This window comes from Garra rufa, chromosome 15, assembly GCF_049309525.1.
Source record: "Garra rufa chromosome 15, GarRuf1.0, whole genome shotgun sequence".
In the NCBI taxonomy this organism is placed as follows: Eukaryota; Metazoa; Chordata; class Actinopteri; order Cypriniformes; family Cyprinidae; genus Garra; species Garra rufa.
Window position 1 is genome coordinate 1,378,884 of NC_133375.1, and position 22,025 is coordinate 1,400,908.

General features: G+C 35.2%; 1 protein-coding gene across 1 annotated transcript; it reads left to right on the plus strand.

Moving 5' to 3' along the window:
* The first annotated feature begins 610 nt into the window (after positions 1–610).
* On the plus strand, positions 611–20,901 carry LOC141287275 (chromaffin granule amine transporter). Its single transcript, XM_073819409.1, has 16 exons — positions 611–737; positions 6,513–6,651; positions 8,248–8,566; positions 8,867–8,925; positions 12,644–12,727; positions 14,329–14,421; positions 14,584–14,673; positions 15,469–15,512; positions 15,625–15,685; positions 15,914–16,009; positions 16,371–16,449; positions 16,536–16,587; positions 18,545–18,608; positions 18,914–19,033; positions 19,210–19,343; positions 19,434–20,901. Exons 2-16 carry the CDS (start codon positions 6,537–6,539, stop codon positions 19,539–19,541), a joined length of 1,518 nt encoding a protein of 505 aa, XP_073675510.1. The 5' UTR covers positions 611–737; positions 6,513–6,536; the 3' UTR covers positions 19,542–20,901.
* Positions 20,902–22,025: the final 1,124 nt, after the last annotated feature.

Consider the following 22,025-nt stretch of genomic DNA (forward strand, 5'->3'; position numbering starts at 1 on the left):
TTTCATATTTCATCGTATTTAGTGTTTTACCTGAAAGCCTGAGCAATTGGATGAGGTTAGTGTGCGTGTGTGCCGGGATATCTGATTTACCAGAGATGGCAGAGGCCAAAGGTGAAATCTGTTGAGTCATTTAACATTTTCCATAGATGTTCAGTGGCTGAATGGATTAACATTAGACAGGAAATGAAACTGACACAGGCTGAAAAAAGACCCATAGGATCCCACAGGTTATAATGCATCTATAACAGAAATGCATTGTCACTCTAATACTCTCATAGACAGATTTTGATATTATTGTGAAGACACATAATGCATAATCACCACTGGCTTCACAGTGCAGCGATTAGGTCGCTGACTGAGCAGTATTCACAAGTGAAAAGTAGCAGCGGCTCCTGATTGTGTGTGTTGAGTCTGGATGAGAGATCACAGATAAAGGCTCATTGTGATGAAAAGACGCCTGCAGGTCATTCACCTACCCAATAAAGAGCAGCAGATGCACACAATTACTCTTGCTATGACGCAGTGGTTGTGTGTGTGGTTGTGTGTGTGTGTGTGTGTGTGTGCATGTCTGTATATTTTCTTCCAAAGACCCCTCAACAGACCACATGCAGGCGGCAGTGGACACAGACACCTCCCTCCCTCCCTCCAGCAACGCTCACAATCAAACTAGTGACCCCTGCATCACACACCTGCACTGGACATACACTCCTGCACTGAGGAAGAGAATGAATCCTAAGGTAAGATTTTACTTAAAGTATATATATATATATATGCAATAGTTTAATTCATTTACCATAAGTGTTGGGAAGGTTATTTTGAAAATGTAATAGGTTACAGATTACAAGGTACCCTATATAATATGTAATAAGTAGTTACTTTCAGTTACTGTATTAAAGTAATATAACTGATTACATTTGATTACTTTTCTAAATTGACATTTTATCTAAAGTGACTCACAAATAAAGACAAAAGAAGCAATCAAACCAACTTTCAAAACCCTTCATCTCTTGAAATAAGGTATGAAAATTTATTTTTAACGCACAGCTGCCACAAAATCAGACTTTAGCATCTCTTTTTTACTTTGAGATCGTTCTCAGGTTAAATACACATTTAAAATCAGTAATAGTAAATGTTAATACCAGAAGATTTCAAATGTAATTGCGAACGTTTTTGAACATTAATTACCCCCCCCCCCCTTTTTTTTACAGTAAATGTAACAGATTAAACTACCAGTCAAAGGTTTTTGAACAGTAAGATTTTTAATGGTTTTTTTTAAAGAAGGCTCTTCTGCTCACCAAGCCTGCATTTATTTGATCCAAAATACAGCGAAAGCAGTAGAATTTTGAAATATTTGTATTATTTAAAATAGCTGCTTTCTATTTGAATATACTGATTTGAAAAAGAAAATGTAATTTATTCCTGTGATCAAAGCTAAATTTTCAGCATCATTACTCCAGTCTTCAGTGTCTCATATTCCTTCAGAAATTGCTGTACAAGAAACATTTTATTATTATTATCAATATTTAAAACATTTGAGTAATTGTTTCTTTGATGAATAGAAAGATCAAAAAGATCACAATTTATCTAAAATAAAAAGCTTTTGTAACATTATACACTATGCCATTCAAACATTAATTTTTATTTATTTATTTATAGTAAGAAATTATGGAAATTAATACTTTTATTTAGCAAGGATGCTTTAAGTCGATCAAAAGTGAGGATAAAGACATTTATAATGTTACAAGAGATTTCTATTTACTTTTTTTCTATTCATCAAACAAACCTGAAAAAAAAACGACTTGTTGTTTTCAACATAACAATAATAATAAATGTTCTTTGAGCAGCAAATTAGAATATTAAAATGATTTCTGAAGAATCATGTGACTGGAGTAATGATGCTAAAAAATCAGCTTTGAAATCAAAGGAATAAATTACATTTTTAAATATATTCCAATAGAAAGCAGAAATGTTACTGTCTTTGCTGTAGTATGGATCAAATAAATGCAGCCTTGGAAAGCAAAAGAGACTTCTTTAAAAAAAAAAGCATTACAAATCTTACTTCAAAACTTCTGACTGGTTACTAGTTACCAGTTTAGTCCTCAACACTGTTTACCACGTTCATACAATGCCTTAATCAAGAGACTGATTAAGGACTACACTCTTAAAAATAAAGGTGCTTCACGATGACATAGAAGAACCTTTTTTGTCTAAATGGTTCCAAAAAGAACCTTAAACATCTGAAGAACCTTTCTGTTTCACAAAAGGTTCTTTGTGGCGAACAAAGGTTCTTCAGATTATAAAAAGGTAGAGATGGTCCTTAAAGAACCTTTGACTGAATGGTTCTTTTTGGAACCAAAAATGGTTCTTCTATGGCATCGCTGTGAAGAACCTTTTGAAGCACCTTTATTTTTAAGAGTCTACATATTGTTTAATGATGTCAGACAACTGTGTTTTATGATACATTTTCTCATCTCATTGCGAAGCTGTGTTTTAAGCATGATTGGTAGTTTCCAAAATATTAACATTTAAAGGTTAAAAACCACACTGAAAACTCTTTCTTTAAGAAGTGAGAATAAGAGAATAGGGAGTTAACTAATGTTGCCAGCATGTCGCACACATGCAAGTATTGACACGGATGTTGACTTGTGGATCAGTTCTTATTGTATGCGCTTATGACATGATGGGACAGGAACAGAGTGGAAATATAGGCTACTGACACAATTTACATCAGATTGTTGAGGAACTGAAAAGCAGAACACCATTTAACAACTTGAATTCACTCTATCATCAATATTCAGAATCAAAATTGCATTTACTTGATCAAAAATACAGCAAAAGCAGTAATATTTTGAAATATTATTACAGTTTTAAACAACTGTTTTCTGTTTTAATTAAACATGTAATTTATTCCTGTGATGCAAAGCTGAATTTTCAGCATCACTCCAGTCTTCAGTGTCACAAGATTTTAACATTGACATAAGCATACCGCATTATTTTTGTGGTTTAAACACAAGACAGAAATCCGCAACCATTCAAAAACACAAAATGCTGTCTTTTATCACGAAACTAAATTGATAAGACATTGACAGTCAAAGATAAAAGGAGCGTTCTGAAACACTGATATGGTTCCTCACATGCCCCACAGCTGCTGTAATCATATTGTTGAAACTCAATCATGCTGCACGTAATTCCTGCTCTGGAACAAAGAGTTCATCTTTAACAAACCTGTCCTCAAGCACTTTTGCACATCCCAGAGGACTATATAGAGACCTGAGTACTGGTACAATGACTACATTTTGGGCTCTAGGTGGGTATTAGGATGCCAGTTAGATCAATAAGTTCTCAAACTTTATAGGCCACCTCTAAACAAATGTGAACATCCAAATAATTCACCATAATGTAATTTTCAAATGTGTGGATGGACCCTATTTAATATATATATATATATATATATATATATATATATATATATATATATATATATATATATATATTAGGGCTGTCAATCGATTAAATTTTTTTAATCGCAATTAATCGCATGGTTGTCATGAGTTAACTCGCGATTAATCGCACATTTTTATCTGTTCTAAATGTACCTTAAATTAATACTTTTTAAAGTTTTTAATACTCTAATCAACATTGGCATGGACAAACATAGATGCTTTAAGCAAATATGTGTTTATTATCAGTGAAACCATACTCGACATGAAGACTAACTTGTTTCAAATGTCATAGATGTTTTTCAAATAACTTGTTCATGTCTATTAGACACATGAAAAAAAGAACATAGAAACACCAGGTTCCCATTACTTCTCTTTCTTTGCACTGAGCAATTTACTTCCACAAGCTTGTTTATATTATTTGCCGGACAGGGCAGCTCACTTCTTCTGAACAAGCAAAATCTACATTTATTATTACATTTCTTTGCCTCTCGGTGCCCACATACTGTAATCTGATGCAGCCAAGTTCTCAACAAAACTGTTTCCATTGTTTTGATTAAGTATTTTTGTTATCAGACAACCAAAGTAATATGAAATAATAACTGAAAAAAAAATCCTGCATTATGATCATGATTCAGTCACTGAAAAGAATCATTTACCAGCATCTGGACATAAGTCACTCCCTGCATTATTATCGTTGCTTTTAACTTCCTGTCTGAATTCCTTCAGGATCCTTTGACTTTTTAGGAGTTTACCCATTTAAAGTTATGTGATCGCAAAAACCTGCTTCTTTTTTTTAATGTATTGTTTTGGTTATAATGTACTGATTGGAGAGCCTGGTCTCATGAAAATGCGCACTAGTACGACTTTCTGTTTCTATTTGGCGTGCTATTAATAAGCTGAAATTAACTTTGGCGTGCATATGATATGCATGTGTTTGACGTGCATATAATACGCCGTTTTCGCGTGCATACTCGTATGTGGCTTTACGCATCTACTCCACAGCACCAATCCTAACGTACACCGACTCTGCTTGCATTCATTAAATATGCCAGAAGTGCCGGTACGCATGAAAAAGTGCAAGTACGCAAAAGGATAAAATACAGAAGTGCCTGCGTACTGGCCCACTTCAAGCACTGGAATGAACATAACATCTGTTTTAACTGAAAGCGCTGCTCCTCTGCCGCTCACTGAACAGAGCAGACGCAGATATAAAGAGAGGGAGGTGCGCGCGCATTGGGAGACCTCGCGCTCGTTCAGTAAAACCGGAGAGACTATATTAGGTTTGTCCAATTATGTGTTTATGTATTGTTGCTAGACACTTTTCGCTAGGTTGGCAACACTGTGCATCCATTTCTTTAACTATGGGCTACGTAGTGGGTCAAACAGAAAATGCGCGCTGCGTTAATCGCGCGTTAATAAAATTAGTGCCGTTAAAATGAATTTGCGTTAACGCGCTATTAACGCGTTAATTTTGACAGCCCTAATATATATATATATATATATATATATATATATATATATATATATATATATATATATATACAGTCAAGCCCAAAATTCTGACTTAAAGTTACTTTTATTCAACCAGCAAGTTTTTTTTTTTTTTTTTTTGACCGGAAATGACACAGGCTTCTCCCAAAAGATAATAAGACGATGTACAAGAGGCATCATTGTGGAAAAAAATATTTCTCAGATTTTATTTACATTTGAACAAAAAGTGGCATGTCCAAAATTATTCATACCCTTTGCAAACTGTCACAGTCTATGGGAAAATCCAAAGTTCTATACCATTCCAAATAGTCCAAGCTGTTCTAAAGCATCCTAATTACCCTGATTCATTAGGAACAGCTGTTTTAATCAACTCAACAGGTGAAAAACAGAAGCTCTCTGCTGTTGGTTTGTGGACAGTCATAGCTAAGACAAAGGAGCTCACTGAGAACATGCGGCTGCGCATTGTGGCTGCTAACAAGTCAGAAAAGGGCTATAAGACCATATCTAAATGTTTTGAAGTTCCAGTGGCTACAGTGCAAAGTATTATTAAAAAATACAAGACGTTCCGCACTGTGAAAAATCTCAGAGGACGTGGTCAGAAGCCAAAAGCGACCCCTGTGCTAAAGATCAGGGTGATGGCAAGGAGACCCTCCAACCTGAAAGAGTTGGAGCTCATCGCTAAAGATGAATGGACAAAAATACCAGTGGAGACATGCAAAAAGCTGGTCAGCAATTATAGGAATGTTTGATTGCTGTAATAGTCAACAGGCTTTTCTATTGATTATTGAGAAGGGTATGAATAATTTTGGACACGAGCAGAATGTTTCCACCTCCATGTTTGACGGTGGGTAAAATAGTTTTTAAAAATTATTATTCTAAATGTATACAAATCAAATCTTTACATATTTGTGCATTTTCTAAGATTCAGGACCTCAGTCATACTCCATAAGATTCAGAGGAGTTAAAGACCTCCAGTGTTAAAACATCCAGCATTCAAATTCAAAAATCAGAATGATATGTAAAGATGAGAATTGGTCACAGATTTTTCTCCTTTCCTGTCATCTGCTGGAGCTTCTTTCCACTCGCTTTTAGCTTGCTTAGCTGGGGTTTAAAAGACACTTAATATTCAGTGACATTAATTTGACTGCTCTAACACTATTAGATGGGAACAAAACGTTAAATGACTTGCGCTGAATAATCACATTACTGTCTTGTTAGAGCTATTATAGAGAATTTGGAGAAGCATTGCTTCGGTTATTTTCCTGTTAAATACTGTGAAGCTGCTTTAAAACACTGTATTGTATCAAGTGCTATATAAATAAAGGTGACTTTACATGACTTAAATTATTATACAATATATGAGATATGTAACACAGTTTCCGCAAAATATATTAAGCAGCCAAACTGTTTTCAACACTGAAAATAATTAAAAACGTTTCTTAAGCAGTTTCTGAAGGATTGTGTGACACTGGGGTCTTTAGACATGTTGTACCTGTTGTATTCTACAAATATTCCAGTCTCTCAATTAATATGAGATAATCAAAACCAAATGCACTGTGGTAATGTGACCCATGACAGTGTGTCCAGTGACAGAGGTGGATCATGGCTATGCTGAACCCTATGGACTGGATCAGAGAGAGCAGGGGCTCTCCTCGTCTGGTGCTTGTCGTTGTGTGTGTGGCCCTGCTGCTGGATAACATGCTGCTAACAGTTGTGGGTAAGTAAGCCATCCGAAATGCAAGGATTTGCTGCCATTTAGACACAGTAAATGTAGCCTGTATACACTCACTGGCCACTTTATTAGGTACACCTTGCCAGTACCTTTGCCTTCAGAATTTCTTTAATTCTTTGTGAGATGGATTCATCAAGGTGCTTGCAACATTCCTCAGAAATGTTGGTCCATCTAGCATAATGCAGTTGCTGCAGAATTGTGGGCTTGATGTGAATCTCCAGTTTCACCACATCCTGAAGTTGCTTTATTGGATTAAGATCGCAGCTGTGGAGGACATTTTAAGTTTAGTGAAATCATTGTAATGTACAAGAAATCAGTTTGAGATGATTTGAGCGGAGCTGAGTGACGTGGTGCGTTATCCTGCTGGAAGTAGCCATCACAAGGTGTGCGCACTGTGTTGGAAACAATTCTTAGGTAGGCTTTGGCAGTTAAACAATGCTCAGTTGGTACTAAGGGGCCCAAAATGTGCCAAGAAAATATCCCAAACCTTTACAAAACCACCATGAGCAGCCTGAACCGTTAATACAGTGCTGGATGGATCTATGCTTTCATGTCATTTACACCAAACTCTGACCCTACCATCCCAATGTGACAGGAGAAATCAAGACTCATAAGACCAGGCAACCTTTTTTCAGTTTTCTATTTGACTGAGCCTGTGTAAAAGCCTCATTTTCCTGTTCTCAGCTGACAGGAGTGGCACACAGTGTGTCTGTTAAGTGTTAAAAGATGTTCTTCTGCAAACCCCGGTGGTAACAAGTGGTTATTTGAGTTACCAGCTGGGTTTCCATCCAAAGTTGCAAATTTAACTTATGCGCAAACTTGGAATATTGCATAAAACATTTGCGAGTAAGCTCCTTTTCCATCCAACAAGTCAAAGAGAACAAAAAACTGACACTATATATCACTAATAAAGTAGGAGAAGCCACTAAATATTACTTGAAACACAATAAATGCGATCGTTGCTTTCGGAGGTGGATGCCTGCTGTTTGGGAACACAGTCATGTAAGAGCAATTCTACATTTTATGCTCAGGCATTTTAGTATGACCATAACATTTCAGATGCTGTGGAACGAGATCGATCTGCTGCACTCTTAAAAATAAAGGTACTTTAAAAGGTTCTTCACAGTGATGCCACAGAACAACCATTTTTGGTTCCACAAAGAAATCTCTTTCTTACCTTTTTATAATCTGAAGAACCTTCATTTGCAACAAAGAACCTTTTGTGAAACAGAAAGGTTCTTCAGATGTTAAAGCAGAGGTCTCAAACTCAATTCCTGGAGGGCCGCAACTGATTTTAGGTCATCGTTTAGCCCCAGTGTTCACATATTTTTGGCCATGTGCATCATTGGTTTCCTGTTTAGTCCATTCTGTACAGCCAAAACCATAAGAAAATCAAAACATAAGAGGGAAGGTAAGGCAACTCTGCTCTAATCCTGCCCATGACATTTAGCTGCTTGCGTCTGCCCTGACCTCTGTCGCATACAGACCGAAGCAGGCAGACGGGAAGGGTTATTTGCAAACACACACAGAGGTACCGACTCTTCCTCTTCTCATCCTCACGTCATCTCTCATTCTCTGCAGTTCCCATCATCCCAACCTTCCTGTATGCCATAGAGCACCAGACACAAGAGCTCCCGTCCACTGCCCCCTCTGAGGCTCAGCTCGCCTCTGTCTTCTCTCTGTACGACAACACCACCTTCACCATCAGCGCTGCCAATCTCACCATCTCCTCTGGAGCTAATGGAAGTTCAGGGCTCAACGGCAGTTCTGCTGAGCAGCACAGGTGTAAAGAGGACAGTAAGTTTTTGGAAGAGGAGAATGTGAGGGTTGGTCTGCTGTTTGCCTCCAAAGCCTTGGTGCAGCTCATGGTCAACCCGTTTGTGGGCCCGCTGACAAACAGGTACATATACACTTTGAGCAAATAATCTAAAACAGACAACTTCGGTCCTGGAGGGCCAGTTTAGTTTAGTTCCAATCCTAATCAAACACACCTGCCTGTAGCTTTCTATTTATCTTGAAGACATTGATTAGTTCAGGTGTGTATGATTAGGATTGAAGCTAAACTTTGCAGGACAGTGGCCCTCCAGGACAGAAGATGCCCATCCCTGATCTAAAATGACTGTTATTTAGCTGAATTTAGTACGTAAAGAAAATACAGAGCTGAATGATCTAATTCAGCTGACACATGTCTTTTTTATAGGATTGGATATCACATACCGATGTTTGCTGGGTTTGCCATCATGTTTGTCTCCACAATAAGTAAGTCATGTTATATGATGTACAGGATGTCACAAAAGTGAATACACCCCTCACATTTCAGCAACCATTTTAGTATATCTTCTCAAGGCACAATACTATAGAAATTAAACTTGGATATATTTTAGAGTAGTCAATGTGCAGCTTCTATAGCAGTATAGATTTATTTTCTCCTGAAAATTACTCAACATACAGCCATTATTGTCAGAATAGCTGGCAACAAAAGTAAACTTGTCCAAAGTGTCAATATTTTCTGTTAGCACCATTGGTATCTGGCACTGCCTTAATCATCCTGGGCATGCTGTACAGCTGTACAGGTTGTTGCTGGGATCCTCTTCCACTCCTCTATAATGACCTTACGGAGCTGCTGGACATTAGACACATGATGCTTCTCCACCTTACGCTTGAGGATGCCCCACAGGTGCTTAATAGGGTTCAGGTCTGGAGACATACTTGGTTACCCCATCACCTGAAAGTGAAAGTCGTGACGTATTGTCAAGTATGGTGTCCCAACTCGAAAATTACTCGAAATTGGCCCTCTGCATTTAACCCATCCAAGTGCACACACACAGCAGTGAGAAGTGAACAAACACACACACACACACACACACACACACACACACACACACACACACATGTTGGGTTTACATGTTTTATGGGGACATTCCATAGGCGTAATGGTTTTCATACTGTACAAACCTTATTTTCTATCGCCCTACACCTAAACCTAGCCCTTACAGGAGATTGTGCACACTTTTACTTCCTCAAAAAAACTCATTGTTTATGATTTATAAGCCTGTTTCCTCATGGGGACCTAAGAAATGTCCCCACAAGGTCAAAATCTACTGGTATTACTATCCTTGTGGGGACATTTGGTCCCCACAATGTGATGAATACCAGGTACACACACACACACACACACACACACACACTGTGAACACACACACACACACACTGTGAACACACACTGGAGCAGTGGGCAGCCATTGCTCCAGCGCCCGGGAAGCAACTGGGGGCACTTCGGTATTGAAGGTGGAAAGAGCGCTGTTCATTCACAATCCCCACCTTCAATTCCTGCCGCTGTGGGAATCGAACCGGCAACCTTTGGGTTACAAGCCCAACCTCACCATTAGGCCACGGCTGCCCCTTCACCTTCACCAGCTTCCTCAGCAAGGCAGTTGTAATCTTGGTGGTGTGTTTAGGATCGTTATCATGTTGGAAAACTGTCGTTCGGCCTAGTTTCTGGAGGGAAGGCATCATGTTCTGCTTCAGAATGTACAGTACATAATGGAATCCATGTTTCCCTCAGTGAACTGCAGCTCCCCAGTACCTTGACTGTTGGCAAGACATAATTTTCTTGGTACTCCTCACCAGGGCATCGCCACACATGCTGGACACCATCTGAGCCAAACAAGTTTATCTTATAGTCTCATCAGACCACAGGACATGGTTCCAGTAATTTATGCTCTTGGACAGGTTGTCTTCAGCAAACTGTTTGTTGGCTTTCCTGTGAGCCAGTTTCAGATGAGGCTTCCTTCTGGAATGATGCCTATGAAAACTGACTTGTTGCAGTGTGCGGCGTATGGTCTGAGCACTGACAAGCTCACCTTCTACTTCTGCAACCTTTAAAGTAATGCTGGCAGCACTCATGCATCTGTTTTCCGAAGCCAGGTCCTGCACCTGACGCACAGAACGACTTTGTTCCGACATTAAATCTATACTGCTATACAAGCTGCACATTGACTACTCTAAAACATTTCCAAGTTTAATTTATATAGTATTGTTCCTTGAGAAGATACACTAAAATGGTTGCTGAATTGTGAGGGGTGTACTCACTTTTGTGAGATACTGTAAGTCATAGGCAGTGGTTCTCAGGGCCTAGCAAATGAACGGTTTAATTTGCTCTTTGAATCTAGCCAGTGTGGTTCCACTTGCTAAAATAAGAACTCTTTTTCTTTTTTTACTCATTTTCTAAATGCATGTTATTGATTTTATTGTGATCAGGGGCTATAATGGGCTAGTTCAACCAAAAATGAAAGTTCTGTCATCATTTATTCACCCTGAAGTTACTGCAAACCTGTAAATTTCACTCTGCTTCTAACATAAAATAAGATATTTTGAAGGATACCCAAACAGTTTCTGGTCCTCAATGACTTTTTTCCCCATACTGTGAAAGTCAAAGGGGAACAACAACTGTTTGGTGGTTACTAACATTTTTCAAAATATCATCTTCTGTGCTCAACAGAAGAAAGAAAAATGTAAAGGTTTGGAACATTTTGAGGGTATTTTTTGGTGAACTATCCCTTTAATCATGATAATGTATATTAAACTACATATTATATATGTGACCTTAAGTAGGTCTTAAGTAGAATGGATATATTTGTAGCAATAGCTAAAATACATTGAATGGGTCAAAATGAATGATTTTTCTTTTATGCCAAAAATCATTAGGATTTAAAGAAAAGATCATGTTCCATGAATACATTTTGGAAATTTTCTACCGTAAATATATCAAAACTTAATTTTTGATTGGTAATATGTATTGCTAGGAACATCATTTTGACAACTTTAAAGGCGATTTTCTCAATATTTAGATTTTTTTCCACCCTCAGATTCCAGATTTTCAAATACTTGTATCTCGGCCAAATATTGTCCCATCCTAACAAACCATATATCAATGTATTTATTTCACAAAATTGACACTTATGACTGGTTTGTGGTTCAAGGTCACATATTATATTACCAAAGATAAAAATTGTCAAATTTGTTTTCAGCTACTCTTTGATTAGTGTCCTAGTGCTAGCTGGTTAAAATATGATGATCATGTATATGAATATACTGTTTTTTTGGAAGAAATTGTGAAGGACATGATTCCGAATAAGGACAGAATAGCGGTTCTCAGCAGTTTTTGCTTGAGGGCCCAGATTTTATGTTAAAAAATCAAGTGGTGACTCAGTATTTATCATGCTAAATGTAAAAAAAAAACATAATCCCTAGTGAAAAAAATACTGAAATGTATTTGAAATACATTTATTTTGTGATAAGTATACTACAAATACACTTACATATTTATATGCTTAATAAAAATTGCAACTGTACTTTTGGTACACTAAAATGTTATACTTAAAATCTGCTAAATTGGAACAACTAATTTTGTAATTAATGCACTTTAATTGTGCAGAAGTAGTATTGAAGGCCAACTAAAAATACACTTAAGTATATTTGATTTTGCTAAAGTGGAACGATTGCAAGTATACTTCAGGTACACTTTAAATATCTTGCATTTAAAGATATAGATCATACAATCCTTATTAATAGTGATATTGATATTTAATCACATAGTATTAAGAAATGTGCATTGTGCAATAGAGAAATAATTCAAATAGTAAGTTAAATAGTAAATTTTATATCAATAAGTCTTAAGTGATATGTCAGTAAACATGTTAATGGATTTGAAGTATAAAATAAATGTATTTGGTAAATATGGTATAGTTTTTTTTTACTAGGGAACAAACATTGACTTTTGAATATGAACATTATTGTGTAGGAATAACTATAATGATTGCTCGTAAAGTTGTTTGAGGACACTACTGTGAGCACTGAGTGAGATTTTCAATATATTTTTGTTTGTTGATGTGTTCTGCATGGTTTCACTTTATATTGGTAGTGCAAACTACAAATGAAATGAGGTGGACTCTGACTTTGAATGCTTTCTCTGCAGTGTTTGCCTTCTCAGGGACATATGCGCTGCTGTTTTTTGCCCGATCATTGCAGGGAATTGGATCATCCTTTTCCTCTGTGGCAGGTATGTGTGATTTAGCAAATATTGGATGTGTAAGTTTATAATTATGTGTATACAGTTGAGGTTTACATGCACCTTGCAGAATCTGCAAAATGGTAATTATTTTACCAAAATAAGAGGGATCATACAAATGCATGTTGTTTTTAGTTTTTATAAAAAACATTTATGTATAGTCCACTATACATAATAGTTGAATTTATAAAACTTAGCCTGTTCAAAAGTTTACATACACTTAAGTCTTAATACTGTCTTCATACCTGAATGATCTGAATCATTTTTTTATTTTTTTGTTTGTTTAGTGATGTTTAGTCCCTTGTTCATCCTGAACAGTTAAACTGCCCCCTGTTCTTCAGAAAAATCCTTCAGGTCCCACAAATTCTTTGGTTTTTCAACATTTTTGTGTGTTTGAACCCTTTCCAACAATGACTGTATGATTTTGAGATCCAACTTTTCACACTGAGGACAACTGAGGGACTCATATGCAACTATTACAGAAGGTTCAAACGCTCACTGATGCTCCAGAAGGAAAAATGATGCATTAAGAGCCAGGGGTTAAAACTTTTGAACAGAATGAAGATGTATACATTTTTCTTATTTTGCCTAAATAGCATTTTTTTTGTTTAGAACTTCAAAATTTTCAGAAAATATTTACATGTTTCCAAGAAGACAAAATACGTTTTTTTTTTTTTTACCCTGATCTTAAAATTCAGTTTGAAAAAGTTTTTACCCACTAGCATCGTGTTTCCTTCTGGAGCATCAGTGAGCCTTCTGTAATAGTTGCATATGAGTCCCTCAGTTGTCCTCAGTGTGAAAAGATGGATCTCAAAATCATACAGTCATTGTTGGAAAGGGTTCAAATACAAAAATGCTGAAAAACCAAAGAATTTGTTGGACCTCAAAGATTTTTTCTGAGAACAGCAGGCAGTTTAACTGTTCAGGACAAACAATGGACTCATGAACAACTATCGCTGAAAAAAATAATTCAGGTAACAACACAGTATTAAGTATTTGAACAGGGTCATTTTTATCAATTTAACTATTTTCTCTTGAGGACTATATGTAAACTTCTTTTATGTGAAATCTTATTCAGGTCAGTACTACAGTAAATAAAAAATAACATGCATTTTGTATGATCCCTTTTATTTGGCTAAAACAATTAACATTTAGCATATTCTGCAAGGTGCATATAAACTTTTGACCTCAACTGAATATACACTATACCTTTGGAATCAGTAAGATTTTTATTACGCTTTTGAAGGAAGTCTCTTACTTGATCAAACAGGTAAAAACAGAATTAATGTGAAACATTATTGCAATTTAAACTGTTTTCAGTGATTTTCAGCACCATTACTCCAATTTTCAGTGTCAAATGATTCTTCAGAAATCATTCTAATATTCTGATTTGCTGCTCAGGAAACATTTCTGATTATTATTCAGAATTCTTTGACCAATAAAAGTACAGCAAATAATACTATAAAAAGTCACTTTTAGTCAATTTAATGCATCCTTTATAAATAAAAGCATTCATTTCTCTCAAGAAGAAAATCTTACTGACTCCAAACTTTTGAACAGCAGGGTGTAAAACTAACTGTATAATTCTGTAGGTCTGGGAATGTTAGCAAGTGTGTACACAGATGACAATGAGCGAGGAATTGCCATGGGAATCGCACTTGGAGGACTTGCCATGGGAGTGCTCAGTAAGTTAAAATAGCACTATAATTTGACCTCTAACCTCCGAACCCTAACCCTAACAATGTAAAATAACATCAACGACTAAAAATGGCCAGCAATACCTAAATGAAATTAACCAAATGTGTCACAAATAACATTTTTAACACTGCAAATTGTACTCTTTTCAGTTGGAGCGCCATTCGGCAGCGTCATGTATGAATTTGTTGGTAAAAGTTCTCCCTTCCTCATTCTGGCATTCTTGGCTGTGTTTGATGGAGGTAAGAAATTAGTAATATTGATAAATTTGGTCTTTTAACCCTTGTGCATTCAAAAAAAGTTACACATAGGTGCAATATGGACAAAAACTGTCCATATGATTTATTAATATTTTTTCTACTTTCACTGATGCCAATTTTTTAACCTGCATCTGTTCTATCCATAGATACCAAACAATCATTAATTTTCAGAATTGTAACCCTTTAAATGCTGGTTTGTTTGCATAATGCCACAGGTGTTTTTTTATGAAAAAATGAAAAATAGTAGTAATTTCCATATACTAAATGCTGAGCAGATTTTTTCTTTGCTTATTAGATCATTGGGTGTGTCAGTGAAGAACAACATCAATTTTGAGGCATTTATATTTTTATGTAGTGTCAGATTTATTTTTAATGTATAGCCTATGCCAAATTTGAAAAAATGGCACAATTTAGTAAAAAATGGTAAAGATGTAAAATCTGAAGCCTTGCTGATTGAATGAATGTCTATTAGCAAATATTGCATCATTTTAAAGTCAAATGGCCCTGGGTTAAAAAAAAATGTTGTAATGGTTTTCAAAGTTTTTTTTGTACGGAGGGTAAAATAGATTTTTTGATGGAAATGATGGTGAAATATTAAAATGTAATAAAAAATAAACACCTGAGCCAAAATTTATGCAGTTGGGATTAACACAGGCCCACTTATAACAAAAAACAAAACTGAAATGGACAAAAATGTCCATAAGGTCGCACAAGGGTTAAATTCATTTAATTACAATGATTTATCAAATTGTTTTCAATATCCGATTTCAACATCAGCTCTCCAGCTCTGCATCCTGCAGCCCTCAAAAATATCTCCTGGGGTGAGTAGTGTTTATTTAATAAAACTCAAGTTATTAAAGTTGATAAAAGATTAGAAATGTTTGCGTTAGTGTTACTAGCAGCCGGAGTGATTGTTATGTGTCTTCTGTTCAGAGCGTGGAAGGAGCACCATTACTCACCCTGATGAAGGATCCCTACATACTCATTAGTGCAGGTGTGTGTGTAAATAAAACAAAAACAAATACATCCTCAAATACTGCCCACCAGTTTAAGAAGTTGTCGTGGAGGTGTAGTAGCTGTTTCTGTAATTACACGTGAGCCTCCATATAATCACGGCCGAACGTTTTGATGTGAACAGCTAAAACGATTTGTAAATGAAGCGGATGAGGAGCAGTGCTGAGTGAGTGATGAGTAAGATTATGGTTCCTGTATATAATTACAGGGTCGCTGTGCTTTGCAAACATGGGGGTGGCTATTTTAGAGCCCACTCTTCCCATCTGGATGATGCAAACAATGTGCTCGCCAAAATGGCAGCTTGGTAAGAAACTCTATTATTCCAAGTCATTAAAATGTTATTGAAACAAATTCGCTTCCTGCTTATTTAGGTAATTTCATTTAATTCCTATGTGTGTTTCCTCTCTCTCACACACATGTAATGTTAAAGTAGTTCACTTAAAAGAATTCAGAACCATTTTGTCATTAGATACCTCCTCAGGGAGGACTATGTGAAACATGTGCCTTCTTGAGAAGATCTGTGGTTTTCCTGTACAGTTCAATTAACTGATATGAGTTGGAAGAAGCCAGCTAAGAGGTTCCTGATGGTTCTGATGACCTTGTTTATTTGCTTATCTTTTCTGTGGTTCTGTTGACTGAGTCAATCTTGGCTACTGATGTTGCAGGTATGGCTTTCCTACCAGCCAGTGTTTCTTACCTCATTGGGACCAATCTGTTTGGTATACTGGCCAATAAAATGGGAAGGTAATGCATTTTCTTGCATTTTGGTGGGAAAAGCTGCGTTTGCAGAGACTAGAGCTGCATCATTTAGAAATGTTTCTCTGATTTAGGTGGTTGTGTTCCATGATCGGCATGCTTATAGTCGGCATCAGTCTGCTCTGTGTGAGTAACACACATTCTCATCAAATCATGTTGCACTGCAAATTATAGCTTGCTTCATGCATGCATGCACTATGTTCAAAACAAATACACTATGATTCAAAAGCCAGAAATTAATGATTTTATTCATCAAGGACTTTCTATTCATCAAAGTATCCTGACCATGAATCATGGTTTCCACAAACATATTATACAAATTTTTTGATAATGATAATGATAATGTGACATCATGTGACACTAAAGACCAAATTCTGAAGAAAAAATTTCAGCTTTGCATCAGAGGAATAAATTACATTTCAAGATATATTCAAATAGACATCAGTTATTTTAAATTGTAATAATATTTCACAATATTGCTGTTTTTACTGTATTTTTTATCAAATAACTGCAGCCTTGGCGAGCATAAGAGACTTATTTCGAAAACCTTACAGACCCCAAACTTTTGAAAAGCAGATAAATGGGCCATTCTACATAATTGGTCTAAAGTCAGAGTTGGAAACAAATATATACAAATTGTATAACATTCAAAGTACACATTTTAGTAATTGTGCAGTTAATTCTCATAATGGATTTTCAGAAAGTTTTAGAATATTTGTCCTCTCCCCAAATTTGTCACTACAGAAATACTGTAATAATAATTTAATTAGAAGGTTAATATTGACCTATTAAAATTTTGCTTACATCTACATTGTAAATATATTTTTTGCTATTTATTAAAATTTTTTCAGAGGTAAATAAATAACAGTTAAATATTTCAAGTGTTATTTATGAGATTTGTTGTATTTTAAATTAAATTTTTACTTTGTAAAGGGCAAAAAGTTGAAGATACTGATTTCAAACTTAAGGATTCATTAGTTTGAATATACATTAAACCAAAAACTGTCATAACATCTTAGCTGATAATTCAGTATACTTTATTTTTGACAAAACATCCCACATTTTTAGTAGTGACAGTAATGCTTTGGTATCGACCACATCACATTACAAAATTTTAACTTGCATAAAACACTACTAAAACATACTAAAATACAAAAACAATTGCATAACTGTACTAAAATTGTGTTTATTTCCCTCAAATATGGAATTATGCGTTCCCTTTTGTCACTACCGAAACAATGATGACATGTTTCGGTCGTGACTGTTACAGTAATGAGAGTTTTATGGGATAACACCCAAAAAAACAAAGACGTCACTACTGAAACTCCACCAAATATTTTGGTCATGCCTGTTTCGGTAGTAAAAATTTTAGATACTTTTGAAGCTAGCTCAAAGATGCTAATCAGCAGATGATTAGCTTGCACAGTTGTGAACAGTTGTACACATATAAAAACTAAATGTTATGAAAGAACACCTAAAAAAGTGTGCTTAATTGCAGAAAAAAAGGTGTTCTGAAGTGACGTCCTTAAAGTCACACACAGATTATAAGACTTTTGAACACATTTACCTTAAAATGATGGAGCCTATCTATTCATCATGTAGCTATGAGAGAGAGAGGGATATATAGTAAATATTTTCTGATCATAAATGTAGGGGTGTAGCTGAAATCAGTCTCGGTCAATAGACTAAAACATACACAGTTTCGGTAGTGACATGAAAATGCAGGACACTTTTTTTTTTTTTTTTACATGTTTACAAAGAAAATGTAAAATAAATATTTTTTGAACTTCACTTTGTAAAAGAATCAAAGATATTTTTAAAAACAAAATGTAAAAATTCAAAAATTATTTCAATAAGGTGAAATTTAGGGATTAGGGTTCGGGACAGCCACCTCCCAATTGAAAGTACACAATTAATTATGATTTTATATAAATTAAGCTTACTTATATTTTTAATATTATTGTGGGTTTCAATAGATAATAGAGGTTTTTTGGTTGTGCGACAGCAGTTTGCACCAACTCAAGAATGGCCCATATATAAAAAAGAACTATGATGATTGTAACATTATGTGAATTTGTTTTAGGTTCCCCTTGCCAAAGATATCTATGGTCTTATTGGTCCCAATGGAGGGCTGGGATTTGCTATTGGTGAGTATTTTTCAATTATTTATCATGCAATATTTAAAATATGTTAGCAAAATGAAACATTTTCATCATTTACTCACCCTCATGCTGTTTTTTTAAATGTCTCTCAGTTAAAAAAATTTTTTAGACCTCCACTGCCTTTTGTTGTTTGAGCAAAATCTAAATTAAACTAAAAATTATGTTCTGCAGAAGAGCAAAAGAATGAACAGACAGAATTTTCATTTTGGAGTAAATCATTCCTTTAAGATACATAACTCTAGTACACTGTATGACATATGCAACTCTCCTTTAATCATTTGTGCTTGTAGGAATGGTTGATTCATCTATGATGGCTATAATGGGTTACCTAGTGGATATCCGACATGTGTCCGTCTATGGAAGTGTGTACGCGATTGCTGATGTTGCACTCTGCATGGGATTTGCTGTTGGTAATTGCACCTTGCAGTTGCATTAAAATATATGTTACTATTAGACATGTTTTGTACAATTTATTGTTAAAATGTTACAATTTAGATGTATTTTCTGATCAAAACTTAGTGTTTGCCCACCTTCAGAGCTCTAGGAGCCAAACTGACACTTCTTTCTTGGTGCCTTCCTGCTGCAGGTCCATCCACTGGAGGGGCTATAGTAAGAGCCATAGGCTTCCCCAATCTGATGGTGATCATTGGCATTATCAACATCCTGTATGCACCCCTTTGCTTCTTCCTCAAAAACCCTGCTGTTCGGGAAGAGAAGATGGTGAGAAACACAAATGTGACTATATGCATGTCTTTATAAGTATATTTACAAATGCTTAATTGTAATGACACCTGACACTTGTTTCTCAAGGCTATAATAAATCAGGAGTGTCCGATGCATGTGAAGAGCTACAATACACAGCGCGGATACAGGGAATTCCCTCTGAGCGATGAAAGTGAGGAGGACACTGAAGAGTGATGCAAACATACAGCTGAAGTCAATAGTTTACATACACTTTGCAGAATCTGCAAAATGTTAATTATTTTACCAAAATAAGAGGAATCATAGCAAATGCTTGTTATTTTTTATTTAGTACTGACCTGAATAAGATACTTCACATAAAAGATGATTACATATAATCCAAGAGAAAATAATAGTTGAATTTATAAAAATGACCATTTGTCAAAAGTTTACATACACTTGATTCTTAATACTTTGTTGTTACCTGAATGATCCACAGCTGTGTTTTTTTGTTTAGTGATAGTTGTTCATGAGTCCCTTGTTTGTCCGGAACAGTTAAACGGCCTGCTGTTCTTCAGAAAAATTCTTCAGATCATGCAAATTCTTTGGTTTTCAGCATTTTTGTGTAATTGAACCCATTCCAACAATGACTGTGTGATTTTGAGATCCATCTTTTCACACTGAAGACAACTGAGGGACTCATATGTAACAGTTACAGAAGGTTCAAACACTCACTGATGCTTCAGAAGGAAATTCAATGCATTAGGAGCCGGGGGGTGAAAACTTTGTAGACTTGAAACTTGAAGATCAGGACAAATTTAACTTATTTTGTCTTTCGGGAAAATATGTTGGTATCTTCTGTAGCTTCTGAAGGGCAGTACTAAATGAAAAAAAAAAATGATATTTAGGCAAAATAAGGAAAATGTACACAACTTCATTCTGTTCAAAAGTTTTCACTCCCCGGCTTTTAATGCATGTTTTTTCCTTCTGGAGTGTTTGAACCTTCTGTAATATTTGCATATGAAAATCATACAGTCATTGTTGGAAAGGGTTCAAATACACAAAAATGCTGAAAAACCAAAGAATTTATGGCAGCAGGCAGAACTGTTCGGGGCAAACAAGGAACTCATGAACAACTATCACTAAACAAACAAAACACAGCTGTGGATCATTGAGGTAACACAACAGTATTAAGAATCTAGTGTATGTAAACTTTTGAACAGGGTCATTTTGATAAATTCAACTATTATTTTCTCTTGTGGACCATATGTAAACATCTTTTGTGTGAAATATCTTTTTCAAGTCAGTACTAAATAAAAAATAACATGTATTTTGTATGATCCCTTGTATTTTGGTAAAATAATTAACATTTTGCACATTCTGCAAGGTGTATGTAAACTTTTGACTTCAACTGTACTCATAAAGGAACTTGTCAACAAATCATCAGCACCCACAAGCAGCCAGGTTTAAAATGATTAATATTGCAACTTTCCCCACTGTGATCACGTTTTTGTGTACAAATGGTTAGTGACACATTTTTTGTACGCTTGTAAAGTGTTGTTTAACCTGTCTCTTGTCATGTCAGTAGGTTTGAATGAAATAAACAGGCCTAATTCGTCAACTTGATTTGATTGTTTTCATCGTGATGTGTCATACCTGCATCAGTAAGGAAGAGAAAATCCATTGTGAGTGGGATACACAACTTCCTTTGTGCCTCCTGTGACACACCATTAATTTCCTTTTGATATGCATCAGTGTTATTGAATTTAATGATTGTGATTTCCAGGGTAAAAGAGTAGGAAGTTACAGACAAAGGGAACTGATATAGCTTCAAGTTCGACAACTAATTTGAAACCATAGATGACATAAAAACCGGACCTTCTTGGTCATTATACAAAACAGGTGCATTTTGTGTTCCTCGTTAACATATAAATGCTGATATAAACAATAGCTACCAACTATATGCTATTCCATGAATTTCACAAAACACAAAATATCCAGTTATATGCTTTAAAAGAGCATAACTAAATGTAATGTTTTTGGACGCGTAGTAGCATGTTATTTACAAATAAATTGAAATGTATGTAAATGTATTTTAAGTCTTTTTGACCCACTTAAGTAGGACTGAAGTGCATTTTTATATGTAATTTCATAATTATTAATAATAATAGTTAATAACGTTGTCTTTAAAATATGGTTAGTGTACTGAATTTACTGACAAGCATTTATGGAAAATTAAATATACTTTAATGTCATTTCTGTTGAAACTTAATTTTTAAAGAAGTCTCTTCTGCTCACCAAGCCTGCATTTATTTGATCCAAAATACAACAAAAGCAGTAATATTGTGAAAAATTGTTACTATTTTAAATAACTGCTTTCTTTTTGAATATATTTTAAAATATAATTTATTCCTGTGATTTCAAAGCTGCATTTAAGCATCATTACTCCATTCACATAATCCTTTAGAAATCATTCTCATATTCTGATTTGCTGCTCAAAAACATTTATTTTTATTATGTTGAAAACAAAAGTAGATTTTTTTCAGGTTTCTTTGATGAATAGAGAGTTCAGAAGAACAGCATATTTTTTTAAATAGAAATGTTTTATAACATTATAAATGTCTTCTCATCACTTTTGATCAATTTAAAGCATCCTTGCTAAATAAAAACATTTAATTTCTATAATTTCTGATGGTTTTTCTCATTAAAAAGACATTTATA